This window comes from Sinocyclocheilus rhinocerous, unplaced genomic scaffold (genome assembly GCF_001515625.1).
Source record: "Sinocyclocheilus rhinocerous isolate Xijiao unplaced genomic scaffold, SAMN03320098_v1.1 scaffold1201, whole genome shotgun sequence".
In the NCBI taxonomy this organism is placed as follows: domain Eukaryota; kingdom Metazoa; phylum Chordata; class Actinopteri; order Cypriniformes; family Cyprinidae; genus Sinocyclocheilus; species Sinocyclocheilus rhinocerous.
Genome location: NW_015654059.1, coordinates 617,861 through 645,488, shown reverse-complemented (window position 1 = coordinate 645,488; position 27,628 = coordinate 617,861). Strand labels below are relative to the sequence as shown.

The 27,628-nt window shown below is 36.0% G+C and overlaps 1 protein-coding gene across 1 annotated transcript; it reads right to left on the bottom strand.

Moving 5' to 3' along the window:
* Window positions 1–55: 55 nt before the first annotated feature.
* On the bottom strand, window positions 56–27,628 carry LOC107716626 (GRAM domain-containing protein 4-like). The gene is made up of 19 exons (XM_016523119.1): window positions 27,321–27,628; window positions 19,450–19,657; window positions 17,419–17,542; window positions 10,405–10,525; window positions 10,224–10,282; window positions 8,946–9,081; window positions 7,952–7,977; window positions 7,677–7,768; window positions 7,263–7,354; window positions 6,910–6,958; window positions 6,748–6,819; window positions 6,595–6,638; window positions 5,882–5,991; window positions 5,511–5,518; window positions 2,942–3,092; window positions 2,759–2,852; window positions 2,432–2,522; window positions 2,276–2,344; window positions 56–1,170 (listed from the first exon to the last, which is right to left on the bottom strand). Exons 1-19 carry the CDS (start codon window positions 27,347–27,349, stop codon window positions 1,054–1,056), a joined length of 1,692 nt encoding a protein of 563 aa, XP_016378605.1. The 5' UTR covers window positions 27,350–27,628; the 3' UTR covers window positions 56–1,053.

Here is a 27,628-nt window from a genome sequence, read left to right as displayed (position 1 = left end):
ATTTATGCACCCTGACGTTGTTCCAAACCAGTATGAGTTTCTTTCTTCTGCAGAATACAAAAGATAATATTTTAAAAGCATGTCTGACTGTTTTTAGTCCATACAGTGAAAGCCAGTGGGGTCCACTGTTGATTTGAACCCCACTGACTTTCATTGAATGGCCAAAAAGAATTAAAAACTCTTCAAGAACATCTCTTTTGCATCTCGCTGAAGGAAGAAAGTCACACCGGTTTGGAACAACATGAGTGTGAATAAATGATCACAGAATTTTCATTTTTGGGTAAACTATCCCTTTAAACAACTGACTTTCATTGTAAGGAAAAGAGCAGCTTGCACATTCTGCCTAAATATCTCCTTTCGTGTTTTATGAGTTTAAAAAACAACATAAGGGAGAGTAAACCGCAAAATTAATTTTTTATGTGCACTACTCCTTTAAAATATGAGGTTGTATCTATGTGATAAGTTAACACAAGTACCACAAATACTGAAGAGAAAGTTGGCGCGCCCCAAAGAACAATGTGGCCGGCAGTTACGAGCTGCTTTGCGCATATGGATTTCTGTTGACTGTTGAGTTTGTTCCTTTCCCTCCTAAATCACTTCTAAAAGCTCTTAGCAACACTAAGTGCAGTGTTTCTTTGTGCAAGGCCAGCGGTGATGCAATTAAGTGAAAATGGTGGTAAGTTCAGAGACGGTTATATGGTCTGACTACACACAGATCACACAAAGCCCTCCATGAGACACAAAGGAGTACCAGCTCCTGTTCTGACACACAAGAAGCACAATGATCCCCTAACCTTATAAAACGAGACCCATCCTGGCAAACACTTGTGTAAGATTATGGTATGCTGTTTGAGAGAACATTATATAAAATACTCCTCCTAATACTCACGTAGAATCTAAAAGAGAATATGAAAAACAGTTTCTTTGCAGTTTCTCCATCGTTTTGGGTTGGAGATGGGGCAGACAACTTCTGGAAGCCATCGTCTCCATATAGGGGTATAGGATATGGCTGCCTTATGGACTACCTTATGTCATATGTTGATCCGGGTGAGACTATGTCTCTGGGTTTGTGACTGTCGTAGCTGCTGTGGAATTCATGATCTTCATGTACTGAGTGTGAATGGCATCGAAGGCCTCGTCCCGATGAATCATGGCACCAAACACTAGAGGCTGTGGAAGAGACAAGTGACGAAATTGTTAGTGTACATTCAAACAGATTTTGGTGCTGGATGGTGTCTGTCTGACATCAGAATTGGGTTTACCAGGTTAGCAGAAAAACTCAATCAGTTCAGTATGATTCACAGTTGGCATGAATATAATCCAGTTCCAGTAAGGATTCTATTGGCTGAAAGAACACATAAATGATACTCAGTTTGGTGCCTAATTAGGAATCCAGCAAAATCATTTTATGTCATCATAAATGTAACAATTACCATCTTTGATTATGTCTCATATCATATTATATAACTAATGCTATAAACGCAGTTCCTCATTCAGTTATTTCTGTTAGCGTGCAATCTAAAAAATGAGCCTATTTGCTTTTCCTTTAGCTACAGTGGTGAACAGCTGCTGCTAGTCCTCACTGAGGGACTGGTGCTGATGACACAAATGTACCTTGATTTGGAGCCATATAATAAAATGTGCAAAGAAACCTGGCAGGAAGAGGGGGTGGAATTGAACTCTGGTTCACAGCAAGTGTGAAAACGGCCTTGAAAAACTTAACATCCTAACATCAAGAGCCAGTAAATAATTATATCATAAAAGTCAGAATACAGAAAACAAAAAGTTACACGGGTAGCTTTTCTATTTTAATTAAGTAAATGAAACCTGTGTGCAAAAATACTCAAAGTCTTTAGTTTTTGCTAAGAAAAGTGATTAGAGTTGATAATTAAAAAGTGAAAGATTTTTACATTGTTACAAAAAATATAAAAAATACATTGTTTCAAATAAATGCTGCCCTTTTGAACACTGTAATCAAAGAATCCTGAAAGCGTATCACAGTTTACACAAAAGTATTAAGCAGCACAAAACTGATAATAATAAAAGTTTCTCAAGCAGCATATTTGAATGATTTCTGAAGGATCATGTGACACTGAAGACTGGTGTAATGACTGTTGAAAATTCAGATTACAATTACAAATCATAATAATTTCCCAATATTGCTGTTTTATCCAATTAATGAAGCTTTGATGAGCATAAATTCTTATATGTATATATATATATGTGTGTGTGTGTGTGTGTGTGTATATACACACACACACACGCTGTGACTTACCTTTAAAGTGGATGGCGTTGTAATTGAGATCCCCATCCCAGATCCAGGCAATACTGACAACACTTTGTACTGTTAACAAGAGTGGAGAATCCAGTAAGATACTAAGCATTTAATAAAAATAAGTCAACAAATATTAATAAAACATTTATAAAAGACCTTCTGAATATCTGTGATGTCTTGGAGCTTGATGACTTTATTTTTCTTTGAGGATGTCGCCCGGGAGCTGGAGCTCTCGAAACACAGGTAACTAAGAACACAAAACACATACTCTTATCATGAGGGAATGCGTTGTGCCTAACAATGCCAATAGGTCTTGTGCCTCAAGTAAGACAAAACATTTACACATTTGATTGGAGAAAATGCAATTGGTAAATATTGCCATTTAATGCAATGTTGCTGATTCTGAAAAAGCCCCAAAAACGAATAATTTGCAAAACAGCAAACAAAAAATACTGCTATTCTGGTGCATCTGAACATGCATACTTTTCTGTGGCATAGAGGACACCATTGCGGATGTAGTCGGTTGGCATTTTTCTGTCTCTGTTGATCAAGCAACATCTCCATCCATTCTCGCACACTGTGAATCAAATGACATATTCTTTTACAATTAAACAACAGCAAATACAAATGAAAATGTTCAAAGGCTAGCGCAGTTTCTCTTCCAACCTGGCAGGGGGCGCTCATTCTCTGACAAGCTGAAGACTTCATGAAAAGGACCTCTTTTGGTGTTGTAGGCCCGTCCGCTTTCCTCCTCACGGCCAATCCCACATGACATCCCAGCCGACTGATTACTGCGCGCCACCACCGGCTGGATCTGCTGTGAGAAACACGCGAAACGATTGATTTAGGAGCAGGATGTGCAAGTAAAGCCCCAGAACTGCAAGGTTCCTGTGTGCTGGTGAAGGATCAATGCCATCCTTTAACGCCTAACAAGATAAAGAACAGAATTGATCCTAGATCGGCACTTGAGGGCCCCAACAGCAGCACCCATGTGGGGGAAGCTTGTCAATCGTTATTAAACCAGTGTATGTTATTGAGCCAAGCAGCAGTGGTGACCTAGCAAAGTGAATGATGGTCAGTGGCTCAGCTGCATGTGGACTCCTGAGATCAGCTGGTGCCAGATTCAGTTCTCTGGGTTGGATGCCAAACAGTAGCAACTAGCAAGGGATGCCTGGAGGGTGCTGAGGACCAGTGCAAAGCTCAAAGCTGGAGTTAAACAGCCACTTATCATAGGTATTACCACTCACCAACACATTATCAAGATATGTGTTAGAAGTTTGGGGCTGAACAAGACAGATGCAATTTGAGAAAGATTTATGGGCATTTCTTCAACTATGGGCACTTTTAAAGGCACAATATGTAAGATTTTTTTTCTAGATTAAAATATCCAAAAACCACTAGAACAGTGTTAGTTAATAAATCATTAGCTCATCCATGAACATGATTTCTGCCCGAGTCCCGTCGGATTGCTTCGGCTGTGGGGATGAAGACCACAACTCCCATGATTCCACACTCAGTCACGACAGCATCAAACTACACCTTTGCCTCTTTGTTTATTTTGAATACGTGCCCTCTAGCAGCGAAAATTACATATTGTGCCTTTAACTCGTAGGAGTTGATTTTCCTCAAAATGAACAGAAGAACTTTTTGTTATACACTATAAAATTATTTAAAATTTAAATGAATAAATAATTTAAATTGTATTCACATTAAAATCTAGAAACTTTGCAATGTCATCATGATTTATTTGTTCTATATTCTTATTTCCTTATGAATAGATTTTATCGTTTTAAATAAATATAATAATAATAATTATTATTACTATTATATTAAAACTGATAACCATAACAAACAATAAAGATTAATATTTACTGTTGTTGTTGGAAGGCATTTTTATAATTTAAATTGAAATCCTTAATACATTATTATTATTATTATTATTATTATTGATAAACATATACATAAAGACTGAAATAAACCATTTTAACATCTAATTGTCTTACTAACATAAATTCTAATACTACTCATAATAATAATATAAAGAATGAAATAAAGCTATTTTTAACATCAATTGTGTGAAAACTTTATAACAATAAAAAAAATTATGTTAATCATGTATGTCTACTTTGTTAGTAGAAAAAATATATAAACTGCTATTTTCTAAATGTCCAGAAGACAAGTGGCCACAGTTGAAGAAACACCCTTATATTTGCAGAAAACTATTCTTCATCATGCATAGAGAGTACGTCTGCTAATACAACATCTGCAAAAAAAAAAAATACTGACTAACTAATACAACTTGACTAAAATGTAGCCTATTCAAGGCCAATGCTCAAACATAACAAAAAACCCGGATCCAACATTACTCAAACAACCATACTGAAAGTAAATATATGCATAAATCATTTAATTTCTATTCTAATTCATCTGATCCCAACTTAGGCAACTGTAAACTAGCTTAATTAAAAACGTCAATGTGGCAACACCAGAAGAGCCAAGCTTGTCAGTTTTCAGTTTCTAGCCACCTACTCAAGACATCTAGGCCTATATAATCATGCGGGAAAAAAAATCAGAAAGTCGTGTATGAATACAAAGTGATTATCGTTTCCTTTTAATACTCAACAAATGTCTCCATAAAGTGTCATTTGTTGCTAAAATTTGTAAAAGCTTGACTTCTCTGATGTAGTCACTGCTTCAAAATACTATTAGGCCTATTATACTACATTATACTATAGTATACTACAGCAGAGCAACTCTCAGATATAAACCCTGCATGTCCCACACACTCTACACTATCTACACTATCATCTGGTCTGATGACGATGGATCAAAAACATCTTGGTGTTTTTCTTTACATTCTTGTTGACTTTTTGTGCAAATTAGAGAGAAGATGCATTTTGAAATCAACAGTTTTTGATCCAATCGTCATTGTCATATTGCATATTCCTGACAACACACACACATACATAAACACACATACGCAGGACCAGCCATTGGTGGCAAACACATATAATATTATTTTACTATATATTCTTAATGCCATCTCGGCCACTCTTGAACAAGAGTTGTATCTTGGTTAAATGAAGGCTACTAACTACAAGAGGAAGTCACTGCTCATTTTCAGTCGTAACTGACGAGCTCCTCACAAAGACACAAAAAGAGGAATCAGGATTAATATTTTACAAGATTTTCAAATGGGAACAATGAGGCTGCACACACGCACAGTTTCACTCACCCGTCTGTTCAAGACAGACCATCACAAAAACCAAAAGCCTACAAATTATTAACCAAAAAAGGAATTAAATTTCCTCTGTTGCCTGAACTTGTTTAATAATCATGCAGACACCTTAATTCCTTGCTCTGTCCTCCATTTTGTTCATTTTTTAATAACTAACTATTAGTTATTAGTTTATTTCTTTTAAAATTTCATTTGGTATTATGTTTATATAATCTGAGATGCATGTTACTAGTACCAAGATAAAACTCTTATTCTACATAAAGACACCTAAAATTTTTTGCAAATAACAACAGATAAAAATTAGAGACTCGAGCCCCCCGCCCCAAAAAAGCTGAAAATGTCATTGTGCGTCAAACTGAATTTCTTACCAATCATGAAGCCCAAGAGTTTATATGGCAGCAAACAGGAGGTGATGAAGGCCACCCATAAACCAACATAAAGCTTCTGTGTGATTTCAGGCTGCACCCACATGAACAGGCTGCAATGAAAATACAATCATATATAAACACAGTACATATATACATGTAGTTAAACATCCTTTTAAGAGGGCAGTACTACCAAAATCTTATCAATATCATGAGTCATTTTATATTAATACATTTGAATTACATATACATAAACATTACAATCTATTTCATAATGCAGAGCACAAATTACGAGTATGGGTCACCATACTTGGCCACATGTCAATTCACTTTCTTTCACTTCTTTCTTATTTTCACAACAGTGAAAATAAAACCAAATTATTTTTACAAAAAAAAATCCTATTTATTTATTTATTTATTAATTCATTTATTTTTAAATAATTCAGTCAATTAAATAATTTAGAAAAGGATATGAAACTTCCTCTCATTTAATTTTTTTTATTTGGAACTTTAAATAAAAACGTTAAATAAAATAATGTAAAAATATAATCAAATAAAAATACTGTTAATACACAAGTAAAAAAAAAAGACTATTCTTTGTATTGAATTAAAAAAATCAGCTCAAAAAAAATCTGAACCGAACGACGTCTCAACCATCACACAGTCATACACTGTTATTCCACCTATCCCCACAACTCAATATCTAACATACTCACTTTTTAATCTTTTCCAATACGTCTGCCATCTTTCCAAATAGATTCTGTGAAGACACATCACTCGTGCGTCAAACAGCTTTATGTGTGAAGCAAAGCAAAAAGTGTCTGTATTACACTAATATCACAGCTAGATCAAGGCTACAAATCCCTTACCTGTGCTTTCTGTGCAACATCCAACACTAACTGAAACTTCTCTGAAACCGTAAGATCTTCCTTTGGAGGTTCCTAATAAAAAGAACAAAGCATCAAGGCTTTAATCAAGCAAATTTTAACAACTTACTAATGCTAAGCATTCGAAACGAGGCTTATATTTACCACTGGTTCGGAGACCTCAGGCACAATGCTCCACTGTATCCTCCAACCTCTGAAAATACAGACCAGAACAGTTTTAGTATGCATAATTCACAACCATTAAAGCAAAAAAAACAAAAACAAATTTGAAGCCCATATTTAAATTACAGGATATAAATGTAGCATTTACGTTTCTAAAAAGTTAATTTTAACATCTCTTTCTAAATTATTCGTTAACTGCATTTAAAAAATCCTTTTATGCTAAATAATAATTAAAGGGATATATAATTCTGGTTCAGATCCCATGTCATTCAACCAGCACATGGATTTGTGAACTAGTTGTGATTTGATCCAGTGATAGATTATGTCAGACGTACTTTGCTATAAGGTAATTCAAGGACAACCGTAGAATGGCTAAAAATAGAAACATGGGGATAACCCAGCCATGCCAGGCAGCATTCATATAGATCTGTGGAAAAGAGGAGAGAGAAGAAGACATTAAAATGATAGATGGCAAAACCATACAGAAACAAGTGGCGCCACTGGTCATCTACACTTTTGTATTTTATCACACTGACCTAATAAACATTAATATGTGTAGCCGATCACATTAACATATTAGTATAACCTGAGGCAGGGCTTTTTCCGAGTCTGGTGATGTACAGATAACAATGAGCTTGGCAACACGTTTTATTTGTTTTAATTATGGTAGTAAAACAGACACTTCGGACCGGGTGGTTACATAAACAGTGATGAATAGTGTTTGGGGGGTTTGTGTGGGTCGTGCTCACAATAAAGGCGATGGCTGACGTGTAGACAGAGTGCCAGCTGGATAAGGCAGAAAGGTTCCTCATGAAGTTAGTTACAGGCTTAGCACCCCGTTCTGAAAACACAAACACGCAACACACAGACCAGAACACAATCAGTTTTATGCCCGTGACACAGCAGAGGTGATGGGAATTAAAACACAGGCTAATTGGGTATTAAAATGGGACTGCAGTCGGTTAAAATATCTAGTGTTATGGCTTGGAGGGGTTTTTCTGGGATGCGGTATGAAAACACTCACTGAGTCGTCTCATATTTTCAGTTAATCTGCAAAGAGGAGAAAAGAAAATTATTTAATAAGATCCGTAGGGAGGGTGACATTATAAAGCCAGAAATAGCAAGGCAAGGCAAGTTTATTTATATAGCACATTTCATACACAATGGTAATTCAAAGTGCTTTACATAAAAGAAACAAATAATCACAACAATAAATAGCATGAAAATTGAGACTCTAAGCTGAGCTGACTACAGTAAAGACTTGAGGCTGAATGTCCTACCCATCTCAACATTACAACACTTTACTAAAATATACAATATAAAAGTATAAAAAACATAACAAAAAAGTCTGATTGAAAAATTGTTTTTAACACCCCAGCATCAAAATTGCATCTGGGTCATTGCTACTATGCAGTACATTTTCATGGTTCCATTATATACATCTGGAAACATGCTTTGGAAAAATATGAATGTCATGTTAGTTTTCTTTTCATAAAATCACAATTAACTGAATTAAAAATGATTAAATTCTCAAATTTAGTATTCCAAATGTTTTTTGTTTGTTTTTAATGTTTTAAACAAAACATGCTTACTGGAAATATGTTTACATTTTTTTTTATTAAATTGAATTAAATTTTTTTTTTTTTAAGTAAAAACAGCAGAAATAAATAATACATAAATTATATAAAATTATAATATTTCATTTTATTATATTGTAAAACAAAATGAACTGAAATATACATTTAATTAATCGTGTAATAGTGTGTAAATGACTAAGTTAGTAAGGGTTTTGGTATATTTAAAAAGGGTATGAGTCTGTCCATGGCTCATATTAAGTCATGGTTCAACGTTTTCATAGAAATAGCTCCTTAAAATACAACATAAATTACATAATTCAAAAGCACTAGCTAACTGGAATGACCCATCCATGGCTTGAACGGCTCTCTGTTCATCCTCCCCTCAAAACTTGTAATTATTAATCTAAACAAACCAAAGCAGGCTTGGCTTGGGCTGGTTACCTTTTAGCACTTAGTGGTTCCTCAGTCTCGACTGTATTTTCCTCTGGCTGAAAGCGGAAATCTTCGATATAAACACCAAAGCGCTCATAGAGCCATTTCCACAGCTGAGAGCTTAAGGTCTCCTTCTGTTTGTCCCCTATCAGAACACAAACAAAACAACACGTCACTGAAACAGATTCAAAATATGAGCATCTGCTACCTAAAATGGATGTAATATTGTCATAAATCAAATGTGCATTATCACAAATGGTAATCAGTGCAAAAATTGCACTAAAAAGAAACAAACTGCTCACAGAAAGTGACACTTCTAGTGCAGAGAGATATGTAGGTTTAAAGAATGGTGTCCAAATGAAAAGGAAGTCTGGTTTGGTCTTTTTTGGGGATGTTTAATCACAGGTAAAAAAATAAATATGAATGCTGTTGACAAAATAATAAGAGAATGATGACAAAATATCTGAAGCATGAATGAAAGCGATTTAGTCAAAAGCTAAAATCCTCTATCAATCAGCTGAAGTGATGGATAAACTATAACCATGTTCCTCAAATTAACTTTAGAATAAGGGCACTGGTTCTCATTCACTAATAAAGTGTTCTTACCCACACAGTATAAAACTGACACACAAAATTTCAGGCAGAACAGGTGCATTTGCCATTCAATTTGTTCTTCTCGTTCTAAAGTTGATGAATCCGGATTATTCTAAATGAACGACCGTGTGCCGCAGCTAGTAATTACACAACACACATCCTAACCATCTCTATGCAAGAACACGCACGCAGCAAGAGTAAAGCCAAATGTGTCAATCTCAAAACCAAATGAAACAAACACATCTCATTTAGGTCTAGACTACATGTGATCATGTTTTAGACCACTATGCAATATTACGCAAAAAAAAGGCTCCATTCTTTTGCAGATTCCATTGCAGATTATAATATAATGCATAATATTTTTGTTACTCAGAAATAAGACTTATTGTAGGGTCACCTAGTTATTAATTTTCTAATAATATTGTGTATATAAAAATCTATTCACCTTATGTAGCTTTCCTTTGCTAAATAGTCTACAGATATAAGTAATATGTTAGAGAATAAAAGAGATGACTGTGTTGAAAAAAACAACAACAACAAATGAATAATGAATAAGCCTGTAGGGGTCAAAACAACAACAGGCAAAAGTGAATAAGATAAAGTATTGATTTAGAGACCAAAATTTCCATATGAATGTGCAAGTAAGTGGGTCTCACGACTAGAGATCTATAGGGAGGATAAACTGAGATTTACCTGTACCATTGACAGAAGTGACTTGTGATTTTGGAGGTGGAGGTGGTGAATCTTCTAGTCTGGATCAAGCACACATATTGTTTTACTTGCATTATTAACTTAAACTGAACATATGTTTGTTAATGTAGAAAATGCAGTTGCGTGAAACTTTCATACTGTGGAAGACTATCACCTCTCATACCTGGATCTGAGAATTTCATTCATTTTCTGTTCGAGATCGACTCTTTTTGATTTCTCTTTCTCCAGTTCCTGCTTTAGGGTCTCAACATTTGTCTCCTCTCTGAGCTTCCTCAACTCCTCCTCTGTAATCAATACACAAAGAAAAAGTTTGTTCAACTGCGTGATTGAAAGACTGAAGACACAAATCAGCAGTGGTGTGGTTTCACTGGAAACATTCAGCATGCTTGATGTTTCTTTGCCACAGACATCAAATACACAAGTATAAGAAAGAGGAGTCAGCTGGTCGCTGTTGCATGATAAACCCTGACAGCACGATCAGTATCACCCTGTTCAGGTTTATTTTGCAATAATGACTTGCTAAATGTACTTTATATTGCTTAATATATGCCTCTGCACATAAACAAACAAACATGAAATATTGATTTAATATCTGTGAAAAGAGACTGCAGAGTGATAAAGACAGATGAAGCTAGCACTGCTAGTTTAGCACCATTATGCAAAATTATCTGACATCACAATGCAACTGACCAATCACAATCAGGTATTCCTGTAATAAGAGAGCTGTGTAATAAGACAAAATATAATCATATCATCATCTAGATACAAATAGAAAGTAAAATAGGCATTCATGATGATACAGATACAATACTGAATAATCGGCACATTTTTTCCCACATTTTCTGTGCTAGCTGTGGAGAAAATCCATGGGAATAAATAATATGGTAAAATGTGTTAAAACAAAAAAACAAAAAGCAAACAAAATTAAAACAAAAAAACAAAAAAACAACAACAACATCATAAACACCCCACAAAATCAAAACAAAAGAATAAATTAAAAAAACATACAAAACAACAAAAACAAACAAAACAAAAACAAAATTAAAAAAACATACAATAAATAAATAAATAAAAACAACATTAACAAAAAAACAAAACAAAAACTAAAGCAAAACTATTTAAAACTGCTGAAATCATTTTTAAATACTGTAAAAAGAATAAAATGCTCCTACTACCAAACAAATACTAGCCAGAGAGCATTTGTCAATCAGAAAACAAGGAGGCAGCCTCCTGCTACTTTTAATTTAATCAAAACCCTTTCAATATGCTGCTATATTAATAAAAAGCTAATGACTAAACATGCCAGTAACAGAGGTGTGTACCATTTTGCCAATGACAGAATTCAAATTCTGTGGAAACCCGTTGTGCTTTCTGTAGAATCCTGAATTTCTGAAGTCATCCTGAATCTCAAAGATGACACTAAATTAAGCGGTTTCACAGGACAGGACGCTCAACAGAGCAGCCAGAGGATCTGAAAGACAGCACAGGACAGTTCGTCCTTTATCGAACAAAAGGTAAAATATATTGTTACAGTCCTAAAAAAACACTTTCACAGCATGTTTTCTGAAAACACCTTTCTGCCTCTTGACTCAAAACAAACACAACAGTCCTGATCGAGTAGTTTTTCCACCTGCCCTCTATCGCATACAATACCTGCCTCAAGGTTGCCTGGAACACAAGCCCATCTTCATCTATAATTCAGTAGCTTCTGCGTCTCCCGCAGAGGCGCTATAGTCATGATAAAGACCCCCTGCTGCTGAACTCAAGGGCAGGTGTGCTAAAGAGAAGACATCTTAATCCAGATGATCAGTGCAGACCCCAGGGGCCATAGCTAAACTCAGAGCTAGCGGTCAACAAGCTGTTTCACAATGTTAAAACAATAGACTGAAATGAATATTTGTAGCCTAATCTAATATCTCAAATGATGCTTCACTTAACAGCCTGTTTAGAGGGTCAAGCAACGAGAAACAATGCAAATTAAAATATTTCCTGTTGTATGCCACAATTTTTAATAGTTTAATAATTTAAATGACTACAATATATATTGTGTGATAAGCTGTGTAATAAGAAAAAATACGATACTTCAGTTTATCTAAATGTAATGGAATAAGATGAAAATAAAGAAATTCATGACCATGCTTACATATAATCTGCACACTTTTTTCTATATTTTCTATGCCAATTGTGGGGGAAATTCATTAGAATAGACGTCATGGTAAAATGTGTTATACAACACACACACACACACACACACACACACACACACAAATCTAACAAAAAAAAATATTAAAATAAATAAAAAACAAAACGACAAAACAAAAATCAAACCAAACAAACAACAAAAAATGAACCAAAACAAAACAATAATAAAAAACAAACAAACAAAAACAAAACTATTCAAATGTGTTAAACACACACACACACAAAAACAAAACACAACGGCAAAACGAAATCAAACCAAAACAAACCAAATGAAAAAAATGAAGCAAAACAATTAAAAAAAAAAATCACAAAAAAATTATATGAAACCATTCAAAGCTGCTGAAAATATTTGTTTAAATACTGTGCAAGGCATAAAATATCAAAGAAACAGATGTTATGAGAAACCACACATGCATATACTTACTTATTTTATAATATGTAAAATAATTGACCACAGAACATTTACAGAAATCCTAATCTCCTTTTACATGTCGTGAAGGGAAATGTTTAGGAGCTTTTGGGAATCCTTTTGGGAATTATGTGTGAGCTTTGTACACTCTGGTATGCAACCTTACTTTCTACAGTTAGTGAAATGTGGCAGAAATAATAATGTAAGCAGATATTCATCTTTGCCATGCTAGAAACACAAAACATTATATTTTTTGTTGCAGAGTACAGAAAAGACACTGGACTCAAACAGCACTCACTGTAAATGTAAGGGTAACTAACTGTAAACTAACAATCCGCAGGTCGACATGGAAATGTAATAAAATCTCAGTGCAACAAAATAGAGTTTAAATATTAAGGAGCTGCTTAGTCACACTGTACTTTGGCTACTTTTACACTCAGGTTAAAGGTAAAGGTGTCATTTTCTGTGCCACTAGCATGGAAGTAAAATAATGACAAATGTCTTTGAAACAAAAAAGCATGTTGAATTGCACTAACTGAAAAAATAATGCATTGTATTAACAGTGCTTGCATTTTTATGCCTTGTATTTTCAGGACTTGCATTTTTAGGGGCTGAAATTTAACATAGTTGTTTATTTAAGCTGTCAATATTTCAATTCAAAACATTTCACACACGGTTTCATAATTAAAAATTCAATAATTCATATTCACCTTCTAGAGTTCACTTCCAAAATATTCAATCTGTTTAAAAATACGATGTATAATATTCGAAAGGCAAATTTCAGTCAATTTTTTTTTCACTTTACAAATTTGCTTCCACTAATTCAGTGGTTCAAACTCGGCAGAAAATTCAGCATTGCACATCCGGGAACTGCAGGAATAGCCGTAGAGTACTGATGCATGATCTGTTTACATTTAATTCAGCATCTTCACTGTTACTTGTTTCCCTGTAAAGCCACATGTAAGCAGCTTTCTCTACCAAAGGAGATAATAATGCTATTTTACCCGACGCTGATATACACAACTAACATTACATCTTAAGATATTGATGTCGGTTGCTTAGTTTCCTTAACTTTATATCATGGCTTGCTGAGTTGTAATACTGGGGTTTCCCTCTGACATCACATTCCAGGATTCCCCAACAACATGAAAAATGCTTAAGGTGCCTCAGTGAATTATTACAGCGATATAAAAGACCTCATATCTCAGTATACGATTTATTGATGATGCAAACTATACAGGCAAGCAGATGAAACCAGAATACTGCACGTTAAACATTTACCATAAATAAAACACTTAACGTGCCTCATAATAACCCTTACGAAAATTAACCTTGGTTTTATTGTAGTAAAAGTGTAGTAACCATGTTTTTTTGGCGTATTGATTACCATTTGTATAACCACAGTTTTACTACAAATACCATGGTTAAACTATGGTTAGTGTAGCAATACCATGGTCAATTTGTGGTTTCCATGGTTTAACTATAGTAACCATGGTTTTTTGGTTTTATTTGTGGTAAAACCATGGTTGATTTTCATAAGGGAAATGACCAAATTTGGTGTCTAATTAATCAAATATACTATATACAAGCAGATGAGTCCAGAATATTAACACAAACCACAGTTTCACCTAAGCCTTTTTCTCCCATAGAAAACCAAGCAAGTTCAGCAAAATGGGGCTTTTCATGTTCCGAATGTTATAGTATGTTTCTAGTGACCAGACTGACTTACTACAGTTGACATTTCCTTACTGTACATACAGTACATAATTATTCTTTAAAAAAAACATTGGATGTTTTAACCTTGTGAGTGGATTGTCAGACAGTCCCTTGGGCACTGTGCGATAGCACGACTTCTCAGGTTAAAATGTGCAGCTACAATACACATAGGCGGTTTTGAATAATTTTTTTATGTCAATATAAAGTGGTTGCATATTGTTACAACTAATCGTGGTAGTGATATCTTTGTAGGACTGTCAACTCTATAGAACAGTGGCAAGAGAAAGCGAATGTCCAGCAAATATCGAACCTAAAAGGAACTTTACGGCGCTAGAAAGCGATTATAAAGAAAATGCAGAGCATTGCGTTCTTCTGACCTCATCTGCTTGCCTGTGTATAGTTTGCATCATCAATAAGGTGTATACTGAGATCTAAGGTCTTTTATATCGCTGTAATAGTTCACTGAGGCAAGTTAAGCATTTTTCATGTTGTTGGGGAATCCTGGAGTGTGATGTCAGAGGGAAACCCCAGTATTACAACTCAGCATCACACAAGCCATGATATAAAGTTTGAACCACTGAATTAGTGGAAGCGAATTTGTAACGTGAAATAAAATGGACTGAAAATTGCCTTTCGAATATCATACATTTTATTTTTAAACAGATTGAATATTTTGGAAGAGAACTCTGGAAGGTGAATATGAATTATTGAATTTTTAATTATGAAAATATGTGTGAAATGTTTTGAATTTAAATATTGACAGCTTAAATAAACAACTACGTTAAATTTCAGCCCATAAAAATGCAAGCACTGTTAATACAATGCATTATATTTTCAGTTAGTGCAATTCAACATGCTTTTTTTGTTTCAACACATATTTGTCATTATTTTACTTCCATACATTAGTAGCACCAAAGAAAATGGGGGAAATATATATATACATTAAAAAAACTAAATTTTTCATAAAATGAAAAAAATAAATAAATTTTTATTTTATTCATTATTTAAATAAACTCAGATTTTTTGTGTCAATTATTAAATTATAAAGTAATTGCATAATTAACACATAAGCAATCAGCACATTGTCCAGGCAGTAACTGGAACGAACTGCGTAAACAACATTTTTATGGCTTGGCATTTTTATGGTTTTCCAGCTTCCTTTCTTCACTAAAGCTGTGTGCAATCTGGTTGCCCTCTCTGAGTGACACATACAAACTTGGGCCTTCGTTCACATTAACTTGCTAAAGCATAAAAGGCTTGGTGGAAAAAAAGATAGCATCTAATGGCCCATCTACATCAAAGCAATTAAGCATATGAAAGCCTTTCTGGCTGACAGCATCCTTTGCACAATCAGCCTCTGCCAGAAAGACCATGGACACAATAGTGAAGGCTACCCAAAACCATGGACAAATGCTAGCTCATCATCGTAGAGCCATCCGATTAACATTAGTGTGAAGGAGTCAATAGCTGTCAGCACAACTCTATTGTAAAACTGAGACAGCTGCAGCTTCCAAAGCGGTCACATCATATGATTCAAGAACAGTGACAAGAAGGATGAGAAGCATGAAGATCTGTCTTATGATCTTATAACTATTTGTTACTGGCCACTGCCATACACCAACATTTCAAACTAGTTTATTTTAGTCTGTTATTTAATTACACACACACACACACACGGATTTAAAGTAATCATTTAAATAGATGTTTGATATAAAGTATTGCATAAGGTAATAACATAGTAGCAAATTTCACCTCATTTATAAGCATATTTATTTTGCAATCCTACTATAACTATGCATGATTATATGGTTGTTTGCATTTTATTATTTACATTTACCATTGTCTTTTTTTCCCTAGGGTTCCTATCATAGATCTGTGATCCATTTTTGGGTCACAAACCACAGATCTACAGGACAGTCCAGATGCGAAAAAGCACAAAAAGAGCATACAAAACTCTTACAACATCTCATAAACCTGAAGCAGCATCATGCATGGCTTTGAATCACCTATACACTCTATTACTAAGTCAAAGATTCATCAGGTTTTTTTCTAAACAGGGAGGCTTCAGTTGTGATAATATCACTTATCGCAATTATTTCTGGGGCAATATATCGCACAACAAAAAGTTGTTATCGTGACAGGCCTATGTGTAACAAACTATTAATAAGTCTAGTCTACTTTTATGGGCAGCAACATTTTGGCGGTCCCAGTCTGACCTTTTGCTGCTTTCCAGTACTGCAGTGCTCGAGGGCAATGAGCGCACACACACACACACACACACACAGGCTCTAAAAATAGACCAGACACTCCCAACCTCCTAATACACAGCTAATGTTCTGTTTAAGCCAATATAATGATTTGGAAAATTGAATCATCATAAGATAGTATCATGCACCAACATTCTGGAAAAAAAATCAAAAGATTGAGAAAGATGATACTTCTTTGTTTTTTTACAATTATGAATAAATTATAATAAATAAATGATGAATATTAATTAGTTATGTAAGGTCTGCCCAGAAGTCCTAAATGATTTGCTGAAAGTAGCCTCTAGCCATATTAGGATTACTGTTCACCACTTCCACTTTCGTTGAGTCCACTGTCAATGCAGCCAGTTCCATGACAGTTGACATGTGGACAGTAGGCAGCGAGGTAACTTGTTAACTTGCTAAGACGCAGAGCTTATAGCACAATGCCTCAAATGACAATGGCGCCATAATAGGGTATAAAATTTGACAGAAAAAAAATCTGCAACAGAGCAGGATGTTTATCTGAGGAGCTGTGATAAAAAATGTAGAAAGATGTAACCCTGTAAAATAGGGATGCTGTGAAAATTATTTCTCAGTTACTTACGAAGAAAGTGCTTTTCCAGTAAGGCTATCTCCAGGTGACCTTTGACCTCATTGAGTCGGTCGGCATCACTCATCTTGTAGTCCTGGATGGGAGCAGCAGACATGGTAAGAGTCCCTGAACCAGCCTGGAAACAACCAGTAAGAGAAAATATGAGAAGCTTAGAAGTTCATAAAGGTTCACAGCAATGACAACATTAAATAGCTGTTAAGGTTCAAATGATCGTCTAATGAACATTCTCTTTAATTGAACAATACAGAATATGGCCACATTACAGTCTAATAAATGGGCATCCATTAGCACCAGTGGCTCCAGCCTGCCAGAGACATTACAGCATCGTCTTCATAGACCTTCAGCATAACCAGGATTCGACAAATCACGGCTCTAGTCACCAACCGGATGCCAGTGCGGCAGCTGTAACCATGGTGACTAGCTCATGAGCTCACAGAGACACAGCAGATCTCTTAGGTGAGCTTGCCTGTACTTATCAAATTATATGCAGCAAATGCAATTTCTTTGAAAATGTGCTTGGACGAGGCCGCCCAATATAAAAGCCCTTAATAACATCATTTTGTCAGAAATTGGTTTCCAATCAGTTCTTTTCGTGTAATATGTCATGCAAAACAGAATCAGAAATCAGAAAATCAGAAACAAAAGGCCACAGGAAAAGATACTGTAGCTTTACAAAGATTGTTTTTAAGACTAGGGCCTGTGAAGTCTGTGGATGTGAACGATGGAGGGCAGTCTCAGCTGCAACAACAGGAAGACGCCATTTATACAGAGAGAAATACAGTGAAGCAAATGGATGTTTGGGCTGAAACTCCTTTGGGAATTTGGCTGTCTGCCTCTTCATGCAATGCAGAGAAACGAAACTAAATGCAGGCTGGAAGCAAGTGACGGGAATACATTTTTTTTTTTAATTACTACTACTATTATTAATAATGTTAAGCAGTATCTGCTCATAAAACTCAAACAAATATTTGATTGATATTCAGTTAAATACATTTAACTAACACTTGTCTATATAAACCCCAGTAAAAATGTATTAAATTAAAATTAGTTATGCATTTACAGTCTATGGCCAAGTCTATAGGTAACTAATTGCATGGGAGCCAACAGATTTCCACTGTAATGCATGAGCTCCCACTGCAAGCGAATTCTGTCAAAAAATGTATTAATGAATAAAACAAATGTTAAAATGTAAAACCACACTCACAACCCACTTTACTTGTGGAACATGACATTTCCATCAGGACATTCAAAAGAAAAAATTAAGAGCGAGACTTTTATTTTGGCGATTTTACCAATCTAGGATTGATTGGATGGTGAAAAGTGGGTGTTACATACCAGAATAAGCAGATCTGAATTAGTGATGGGAAGATTGATCATTTTACTGACTTGGATCTCTGAATCTTGAAATAGCAAAATGAATGAATCCCCTGTTTCCTGTACAGAGACTATGTGGTTTTCACGTTCATTACAAACAAACATGTAAACTCTGGCCAACACAAAATGATCACTCTCGAGACAACTCGCTATTCCCGAGTCAGATAAAAGATTAGTTAAATGAACAAATTGTTCATGATCAACCCATCACTAACCTGAATCTGTTGGCTAAAACAACAGCTAAACAGCTGTTTGGATACTGGATAATGTCCAGTGGTGTGCATGGCCTAAATGACATCAGCGGCAAAGAAAAGTCATTTTAAAGGACAAGCAACTTATTATATTCTGATTAAAGATTAAGACGACATTTTTGCTTTGAAATAATATGTACCGATGAATTATTCAAAATAAGACCAGGAATGGAAATTAAGAACTAAATGAAGTCAATTTTGATTTCTTTCTTAATGGCTTTCTATGACTATTTTGAAATCTTCAAAATAGAGGTCAGCACAATTTTTCACAATCATATCACATCTCAAAATTTTTCTACAGAGACAAACAAAAACACATTTTTAAAAACAAAATGCATTCAGCGCATTCTGACAGATTCTCTCTTCACATTCACACAGAGGAAAAAACGTAACTTACAGGGTCTTGCTGCTCTTCCGTTTCTTTGATGGAGCTCCGGTGTTTCACTGGGATGTCATCATTACATTCGCTGTCAGATGCAGTGGGGGACTCGGCAAGGTCCAGGAACTCATCTCGCTTCGGTCCTCTGAACCTTATCTTATCCAATCGCTTTAGCATGTTCAACACAGAGATCTGTGTCTTTATCTTAACATGGCGGGTGGCAACCCTGTAAGGACAAAAGTGAAAGTCATCGTGTTGACTTGAAACTGTGCAGCAATGAAGAAATGTTGCATAATTGCACAATACATCTTGATAAATATCATTATCATTTAGACCAAGTTCTGGGCCCGTATTTATCAAGCTTCTCAAAGTGCTATTTTAGTCTTAAGTGCTGAGAATTCATTAAATTTTCTCCTACTTTCAAACTTAAAGGGTTAGTTCACCCAAAAATGAAAATTAGCCCATAAATTACCGTATTGGCCCGAATATACGACGACCCTGATTATAAGACGACCCCCTCTTTTTCCAGATGTACCTTTTGGAAAAAGGCTTTTTAAAAACCAAATCTTGTTTTTTCTCAGTAAAACACATTTTGTCTTCAATTATTTTCATATTGCATATTTTTCCTATTTTAATTTTTGTTTTGAAAGTATGGTAAAAACTGGTAAAATGTACCAACAATCACATTTAAAAAATATACACTTTTTGATATACCATAAAAATAAAAAAAAAAAACAAGTAGCCCATCTGAATTAGGACATTTAGCCTATCCATCTAATAGTAGCCTACCAAAATCTTATGAACAGTAGAAGTTAAATCTTACTGTGGTGAGTCTCGTGAAAACCAACGTTTGTTAACAGGAGCAAAGGAAGCAAAGTTTCCTTACTTTAGCAAAGGAAAACTAGTCTGCTCTTGACTAATATCGAAATCCTCCAACATTCTTCTTTACAAATCCTCGTTTTGTACTTTTAATTCGTGACCATTGTTTTGTTTTGATCTCTCCCCTGTGCTTCCGCGTGCGTCACTTCTGAGCCGACCTCCATACATCATCCCCCCCCTCCCCTGGAGCCGTGTGAGGCACTTTTTATTATGGATGCGCTTTATTTCACTTCTTTTGGACTGATGCATGCAACACCCGCTGACTGCCATTAAACAGCTTGGAAAATCAAAGTAAATTTTTAATATAACTCTGATTGGATTAATCTGAAAGAAGGAAGTCATATACGCCTAGGATGGCTTGAGGGTGAGTAAATAATGGGCTAATTTTCATTTTTGGGTGAACTATCCCTTTAAGTCAATTCTTAGCAGCGTTCTTGAGAGTAATTCTCAGAGGCTTGATAAATACAGGCCCTGGTTTTTCATTTCTTAATTGCACATGTTGAATACGAAAAGTACCATCAAATTAATATTCACACACTTTTAAAGGCAAAAGCATACTTCATTTTGTACGCTATCTTATTGTGCAAGTGAAACCCAGCAGTGGAGTAAGACAAAGCCAGTCATTCTTGGCGAAAGAAGTCGGCTCAGGAATAATGTGCAACTGACAGTCTCTCGCTTGCACAATAATAGTCTCTCTGCACCGGGTATTGAGGACTGTGAACTGTAGAGATAATAATGGGCGGCTTGAACTTTCTGTGAGAAATTGCTACAATCTCAAAGAGATCAGCTGATGTCGGACTAGTGTGGCACAGGATCCTGTTCTGTACAGTATGTGGGTCAGAGGTAGAGGCCCCATGATCCTCGTGAACATTTCGGCTCATAGCAAGAACCCTGTACATAGTTGATCGTGAAGGTTTGATGCATGAGGAAAACCAGACATTTTTCAAATCTTCTCCGGTTTAAATGTAATTGTTACTCACCTCTATGTCGTTCCAAATTTGTATGACTTCCAATTTCTGAAATGATCATTTAGGTTGGTTTTATGAACTGGATTAACTGATTCTTTGAAAAGATTTGACTTAAAAGAATCTGTAAATATTGTACATATAGGTTGATATTGGATATTTAATTGTATAAGCTCATTTTCACTATTTTTACTTTGAAAGTACCTTTGCTGTCATCCAACATTCACTGAAAAGTAATCTTTAAAAACACTAATACTTTAATAATGCTGTTAAATGTAATTTTTGTCAAGTTTCAAAATGACTTTTACATACTGTACATTATAACATTGTGATGCGTAAATTCACTTGTAGCATTTATAATGATTAATTTTCATTTGAAGTGTTTTATTTTTTATTTATTTAGACAAATGGTGTCCATTAGCATAAAAACCATTTATCCATTATCACCAATAACATGAAGAAAATGATTGGCTTGTTGATATTGTCCATAATTTTAATGTGCATCGCTATATCAATTTAATAATCCTCACCAGTGTTATTTTAGTATTATTTATATAATATTATAGTATTTATTAATATTTTTAAATAAACTTTTATTTTTATATGTTTGGTTTTAATTTTACTTTAAGTAATTTTGTTCTGTGCTTTTGTCATTTTTATTAGTTTTTGTTTTGTAAATATTTATCTTTAAATTTATATTGATCAGTTTTAGTATTTTTAAGTAATTGCTATGGAAACATTTATCTTTTTTAATTTTTTAATGTTTTTTTATTTTTAAAACATATCATATAATAAACATTTGAATAGTTTTAGTTAACAATAACTCGGTTCCTCACACAAAGCTAACTTACGGTTTTAGAAGAAAGCACCAGTTTTAAAAACCACATTTAAAATACTTTTATGGTGCTTTTGCATCCTTTTTGAATATTATTGATTGTAATTATTTGGAAATAAGAAGCCAGTACATTCTTCAAACTGTTTCCTTTGTGTTCCACTAAAGAAAGTTAATGAATAGTCATATAGAAAGTGAAATTTGTTAATAATGACTGTCCTTTTAATTCTAATATGTGCTCAATGGAAACAGCACATTCGGCTGTTAAACTCGTGGAAAGATGCAGGTCATGAACTATTGTGCTCTTCCTCAGGCAACGTCTTGAATGTCTTTGTACATCTAAAAAAACTTCCCTGAGAATGCTGAGGCTAAAACACTAACACAGCTTTGCAACATGTGGATTATTTTTTGGATTTCATTTTCGGATTATATATCCAAAAAAACTCTCCAGGAACCAAAGGCCCACGGTGTTGTACAAAATAATGCTATTGGTGTTCCAATCTCTGCATTCCCTGCAGTTAGTTGACCTTACAGCAAACAAAGCAGGCCTGGGAACAAAGCGTCCGAATGCGTGCCTAGACACTCAAAACCTCCAACCCAGTTCTAATTTCACTTCCAGAGCTCAGACAACATGCTGTACATGATAATGACAGGACTGAGGTTTAACGCCAGCCGTCTTGTTCTTAAGTAACCTGAGTTTGGCATCCCGTGAATTACAAAGGGACTTTTTTGACAATAAGCAGACGTTTCATGCAGCTTTCACAAGGGAAAGGGAAATAGCTTGAGTGGATGATATTTATCACCCATGTCTAGATTTGTCAGACTTACCATGTTTTAACTCATTAAAACACACCATTTTATGAGAAATTATTACAGGGTTATAAATATCAAAACTAATCATGTCCTCTTGCTACAAAAGTTTTGCTTGGGAAAATGAACTACAGTAAATACTACAGTAAATCAGGCCTACAGTACAATAAAAACATCCTTTTCTCACTTATGTTCAATAGTGTAGAAAAATAACTTCTTTAAAGCAAAATAACATGATCTTAAGAGAACCAGGTTTGAATGCACACTTTATAGAAGAATACTTTATTTGAAATGTCATAAGGGTGAATAAACAATGACATGTTTGTGATGGTTTTCATTTGAGGCAGTGTTATTTTAGTATTATTTATATACTGTTAGATAGACACTAGTATCATATTTATTAATATAGGCCTATTGAATTAATGTTTATTATTATTATTATTTCAGTTTTCATTTTAATTTTAAATACAGTTTTAGTAACTTTAAATATCTGTTGCCCCCTCAGTTAGACTCATAAAAAAAATGATCTAGGACAAAGGATTCCCACTGAAGGCCAAATACACACAAGTGGTTGAGCAAGTTTGATTTGTTCAGGGTGGAGCATGATTTTAACTTTCCAAATCCTCACTATTCTGCACATGAAGCACAAGAGTCTGGGGCTCTACCAGCTATCAATCTACAATAAAGTTTAAGTGGGGGCGGGGGATTTTTAGCATCTCTTTGAAATGATCGCTCATCCAAAAGTTTACATTCCATCATCATTTACACCAACGTCATTCCCAACCTGACTTTCTTCTGTGGAACATAAATAGTTCATGCAATAGAAGTCAATGGCCACCAAAAACTATTTGATAACGTTTTTCAAAACATCATATTTTGTTTTTGCAGTTAATTTTTTTTAAACTATCCCTTTAACCAACAAGTGGAGCAACAGGGATTCCCTCTCAAAGCATTCTGTAATCACTCCTCTCATGATCCACTCCATGTTTTAGATCTCACACTCCTTCACACTACTGAGAGAAACCCACTCAGAGCAAGATAGATAATATTAATGTTCTAAATTTAAAAATCTGCTCAAGCAATCAAATTTTAGGACTGGAATGATGTTGTACGGTTTCTTAGTCAGTGTCCATCACATAATCATCCAACAATCCAGCCAATAAAAATGTGTTCTAAGAACACCTTGCTAATGTTCTTATTAAGTTATGAAAACATTTTTTTCTGAATTCTGGGAATGCTAACTAATAAGTGGCAATGTTTAAAAAATGTTAAGCCCAAAGTATACTTTGGTTTTTAGGGTATGCATACAGTGCGCACAACGCAAATGTCATCATTAGCATAATACACACATACAGTAAGTGTGCAGTCAGATTTTCCTTGCCACGCATACAATGTATGCTCAGCTTGCATATGCGCCTTGAGTTTTTTTTAAACTGATTAGTTTGTCCATAAGTTGGCAACATTGCCTGTTGTATCGCTGTGGGAAAAAATTATGAGACAACAACAACAAACTATTGGAGATGGTAACAAAAACAGATGGCTCCGCTGACGAGTACTTGTGACGAGTTAAGATACTCGCATCTCTAGTTTAAACCAGTACAAAAATATATTTATCAGTGATTTCTGGAGAGGTATATTGCAGACACTGAACAAGGACGAAACTTTCTAGTGCACATGTATCGAGGGCCTGTGCTCACTGCTCACGTCCATCAAATGGAGTAGCCTGTACTTTGCCCCTGTCCCAAATGGCACCCTAAACCCTCACGGTCTTCCTCTTAATGCCGTAATGCCGCTTTGGGTAGAAGTATGCTGTGGAGTTCGCCTCATTGGCCCTGTCCCAAATGGCACACTTCATGTGAATTTGCGGTCTTGCGGACTTACAATGGCTGCCCCATGCGTGTGTCTGTTAAGTCCACGAGGCCATAGGGTATCCCATTAATCATTTTAGCTTTCAGAAAGGTGCTCACGAGCGCCCCCTTTGCGGCCGCTATGTGCCCTCAATGCGCACTTCTGCCGAGCCTGCACTGGGGCGAGACCTGCAGCAGACTTCTACCGAACAGTTAGGGCTGCACGATTAATCAAAATTAAATCACAAAGGTGATAAATCACGATTAGGCAGAAGCTGCGATTGTCATGCGTATCTTTCAGTGAAGCACGGTTCTGTGATCAGCAGTAAATCTCCATCCGAAGGCCAGAGGGCGCTCTCGCGCTGAAACTCCAAATACGCCTCGCAGAAGAAACCCAGGAAATCCCTATAGCGGTTGCTGAATAAACAGAAGATTTAACTGCTTTCATTAATTCAACGTGACTAATAAACACACGACTACGACAATATATGGTTTATCTGAGTTTGTCTTATTATAATTTTTATTATAATAAAGTATATAATAATGCAATGCTAATCGACATAGCCTTTATCACTGCTTAGAATACTATGAAATATGTTGCGTGCCTTATTCTGTTTTAAGAAGCCACATCATCTCACAGAAAGATACATTTCAAACACTCGACTGACGTTATGAAGGGAGTTTGTAAAAACATGTTATTAAAGTGAGTAAAGTGGCTCTGTGTAGTAAATGCCGCTCCATCTGAAAGCACGTGATGGAGATTTACTACTGATCACAGAACCGGCTTTACTGACAAGATGCGCATGACAATCGCATTCGATTAATCGTGCAGCCCTACCAACAGTCAAAGTGGCATTACGTCACGAAAGTGCGGACTCAGAGGAAGACCGCGAGGTTTTAGGGTGCGATTTGGGAGAGGGCCATCGTGGGCTTGGCAGAAGTGCGCATCTAGGTCGCATAGTGGCCATAAAGGGGGCGCTCGTGAGCATTCTTCTAAAAGCTAATAGGATGGATGTGAACTTAACGGACACGGTGGCCATCGTAAAGGCCCAGGTATACTTCATTTTCTGCATTCCGCTTTGTCTTGTGTGCAGCCATGTCTGCACAGCTTTCAAAGTATACTCAACCGTGGATGGTCAAGTTCGACACATGTGCAGTACCACCTAGTGGCCTCTTCTCTGTTTCCAACATTCACCTTGAACCAGCTGTTGCATGCACACCGCCTGCACAAACACAAACATTTGGCTGCATGTGTAAGGTGTAAATGGACATCCACGGACCCTCCTGACGACGAAGATTACGTCATGCAGAAGGCAGACGGCCTAAGTATACTTCGGGCTTAAGTCCACAAGTGCACTAGAAGTGTGCAATTTGGGACAGGGCTATGCGTTCAGCTGTACGCATGTGCTAAGCGTTCTCATCAAAGCTGAAGTATACTTTGGGCTTTAGAGAAATGTCCCAACTAAAATGTTTCAATGTTCAACGAACAACGTATAAATGTTTGTGCTAACGTTCTCAGAACGTTATTAAAGACCAGATCAATTTGAAACAACGTTCTATTAACGTCACTGGAATAAGTAACTTTGAGAGAATTTTGCTAGAACACTAGCCAAAGTTCTGAGAACGTCCCTGGGAATGTATAATTAACAGATATGCTTTACATAAGAAAAAACAACATTGTTTGATTCTGCTTTATTCTATTAAAAGCGCAATTCTATTGTAACGCAGAGCCTAATTCTATATTAACACTCATTACAATTACATCATAGGTAAACACTAACTCTTTTCTCAGTACCGACGCCACCGAGCGACTCCCCTTTCACTCTCCCCGACTCTGACAATGAGTTTAGCGGTCAGGCTGCTCGTCTGTGCGCCCTTCGACCACATCCTCCGACACCGGCATTGTGTTAGACATCTCCATTCCCCCATACTCTCTCCAAACACCATCCGCCCCTATTGTCATACCCTCTGCAGCCTGTTATCTATCAGCAATGTTTTGCGCATTAAAACATTATATTTCGTGTATTGCAGTCTGTAGTTACATAATATCAACAAGCATTACGGTTAACACAAAAGCATGTTTTATTCCCACGCTGCTCCAAGGTTTTGCATCTTCATCACCTCACCGTGTAGTTCAAGTTGGACCTCATCAATAAAACATTTAGGGTTGACAGAGTTGCACCATCAATAAATTGCCGATTAATGCCTTGACCTAAAAGCCTTTCGTCTCTAGATCGATGCCGTGTAGAATGGCGGCTTTCGTGCGTGTGCAAAATATTTAAAATCGTTTTCTTACCTCGTCTTGAGGCTAAGGGATGGTTGTCACATTAAGCCGCAAAATATATTAATTTAAACATATGTACAGAAAACGTGCTGCAGCTGTGCGAAACTACAAACATGTGGCACATTCGCACGAGTGTCGCGCGCGCTGAAATGAGTTTGAGGATTCGAATGCAACAATTGTAACAAAAGCTTCTTCAGCCCGACACATTGTAACACGCGCCCCGCCCGCCGCGGGATTAACAACCAGAAAGGGGAATAAAGTTTCTTACCCACCTTGCACGGAATTCGTAATTAAGTTTCATTAACAGGAAGGCATGGATATTCCGAGCTTCGCCCCGCTCCGTCGCCACCTGCTACCAGTTCGATGAAAACCCCGGCGTAAAATGCCCGAGCGGACACATTTATCTACCGAGGCGATTCCCCGAGCTGTCAGATGCTATTCCCAGCGTTATTGCGGATTAGAATCGCATGCAAACGGCAAACAATCATTTGGGGGTTCGTTTCAGTCTGTTGTTGATATCCAGCAAGACTCACTTCACACCAGGAAATTTCGTCAATGACAGCGACAGACGCTCTTAAAG

Bases quoted from the DNA above. Each gene is read 5' to 3' on its own strand.
- LOC107716626 (XM_016523119.1), bottom strand. From the start codon at position 27,349: ATGAAACTTAATTACGAATTCCGTGCAAG. The intron at 7,978-8,945 runs GTAACCAGCCCA...TCCTCTTTGCAG, and splicing joins GAACCACTAAGTGCTAAAAG to ATTAACTGAAAATATGAGAC. The intron at 7,769-7,951 runs GTGAGTGTTTTC...TTGTGTTTTCAG, and splicing joins TGAAAATATGAGACGACTCA to AACGGGGTGCTAAGCCTGTA.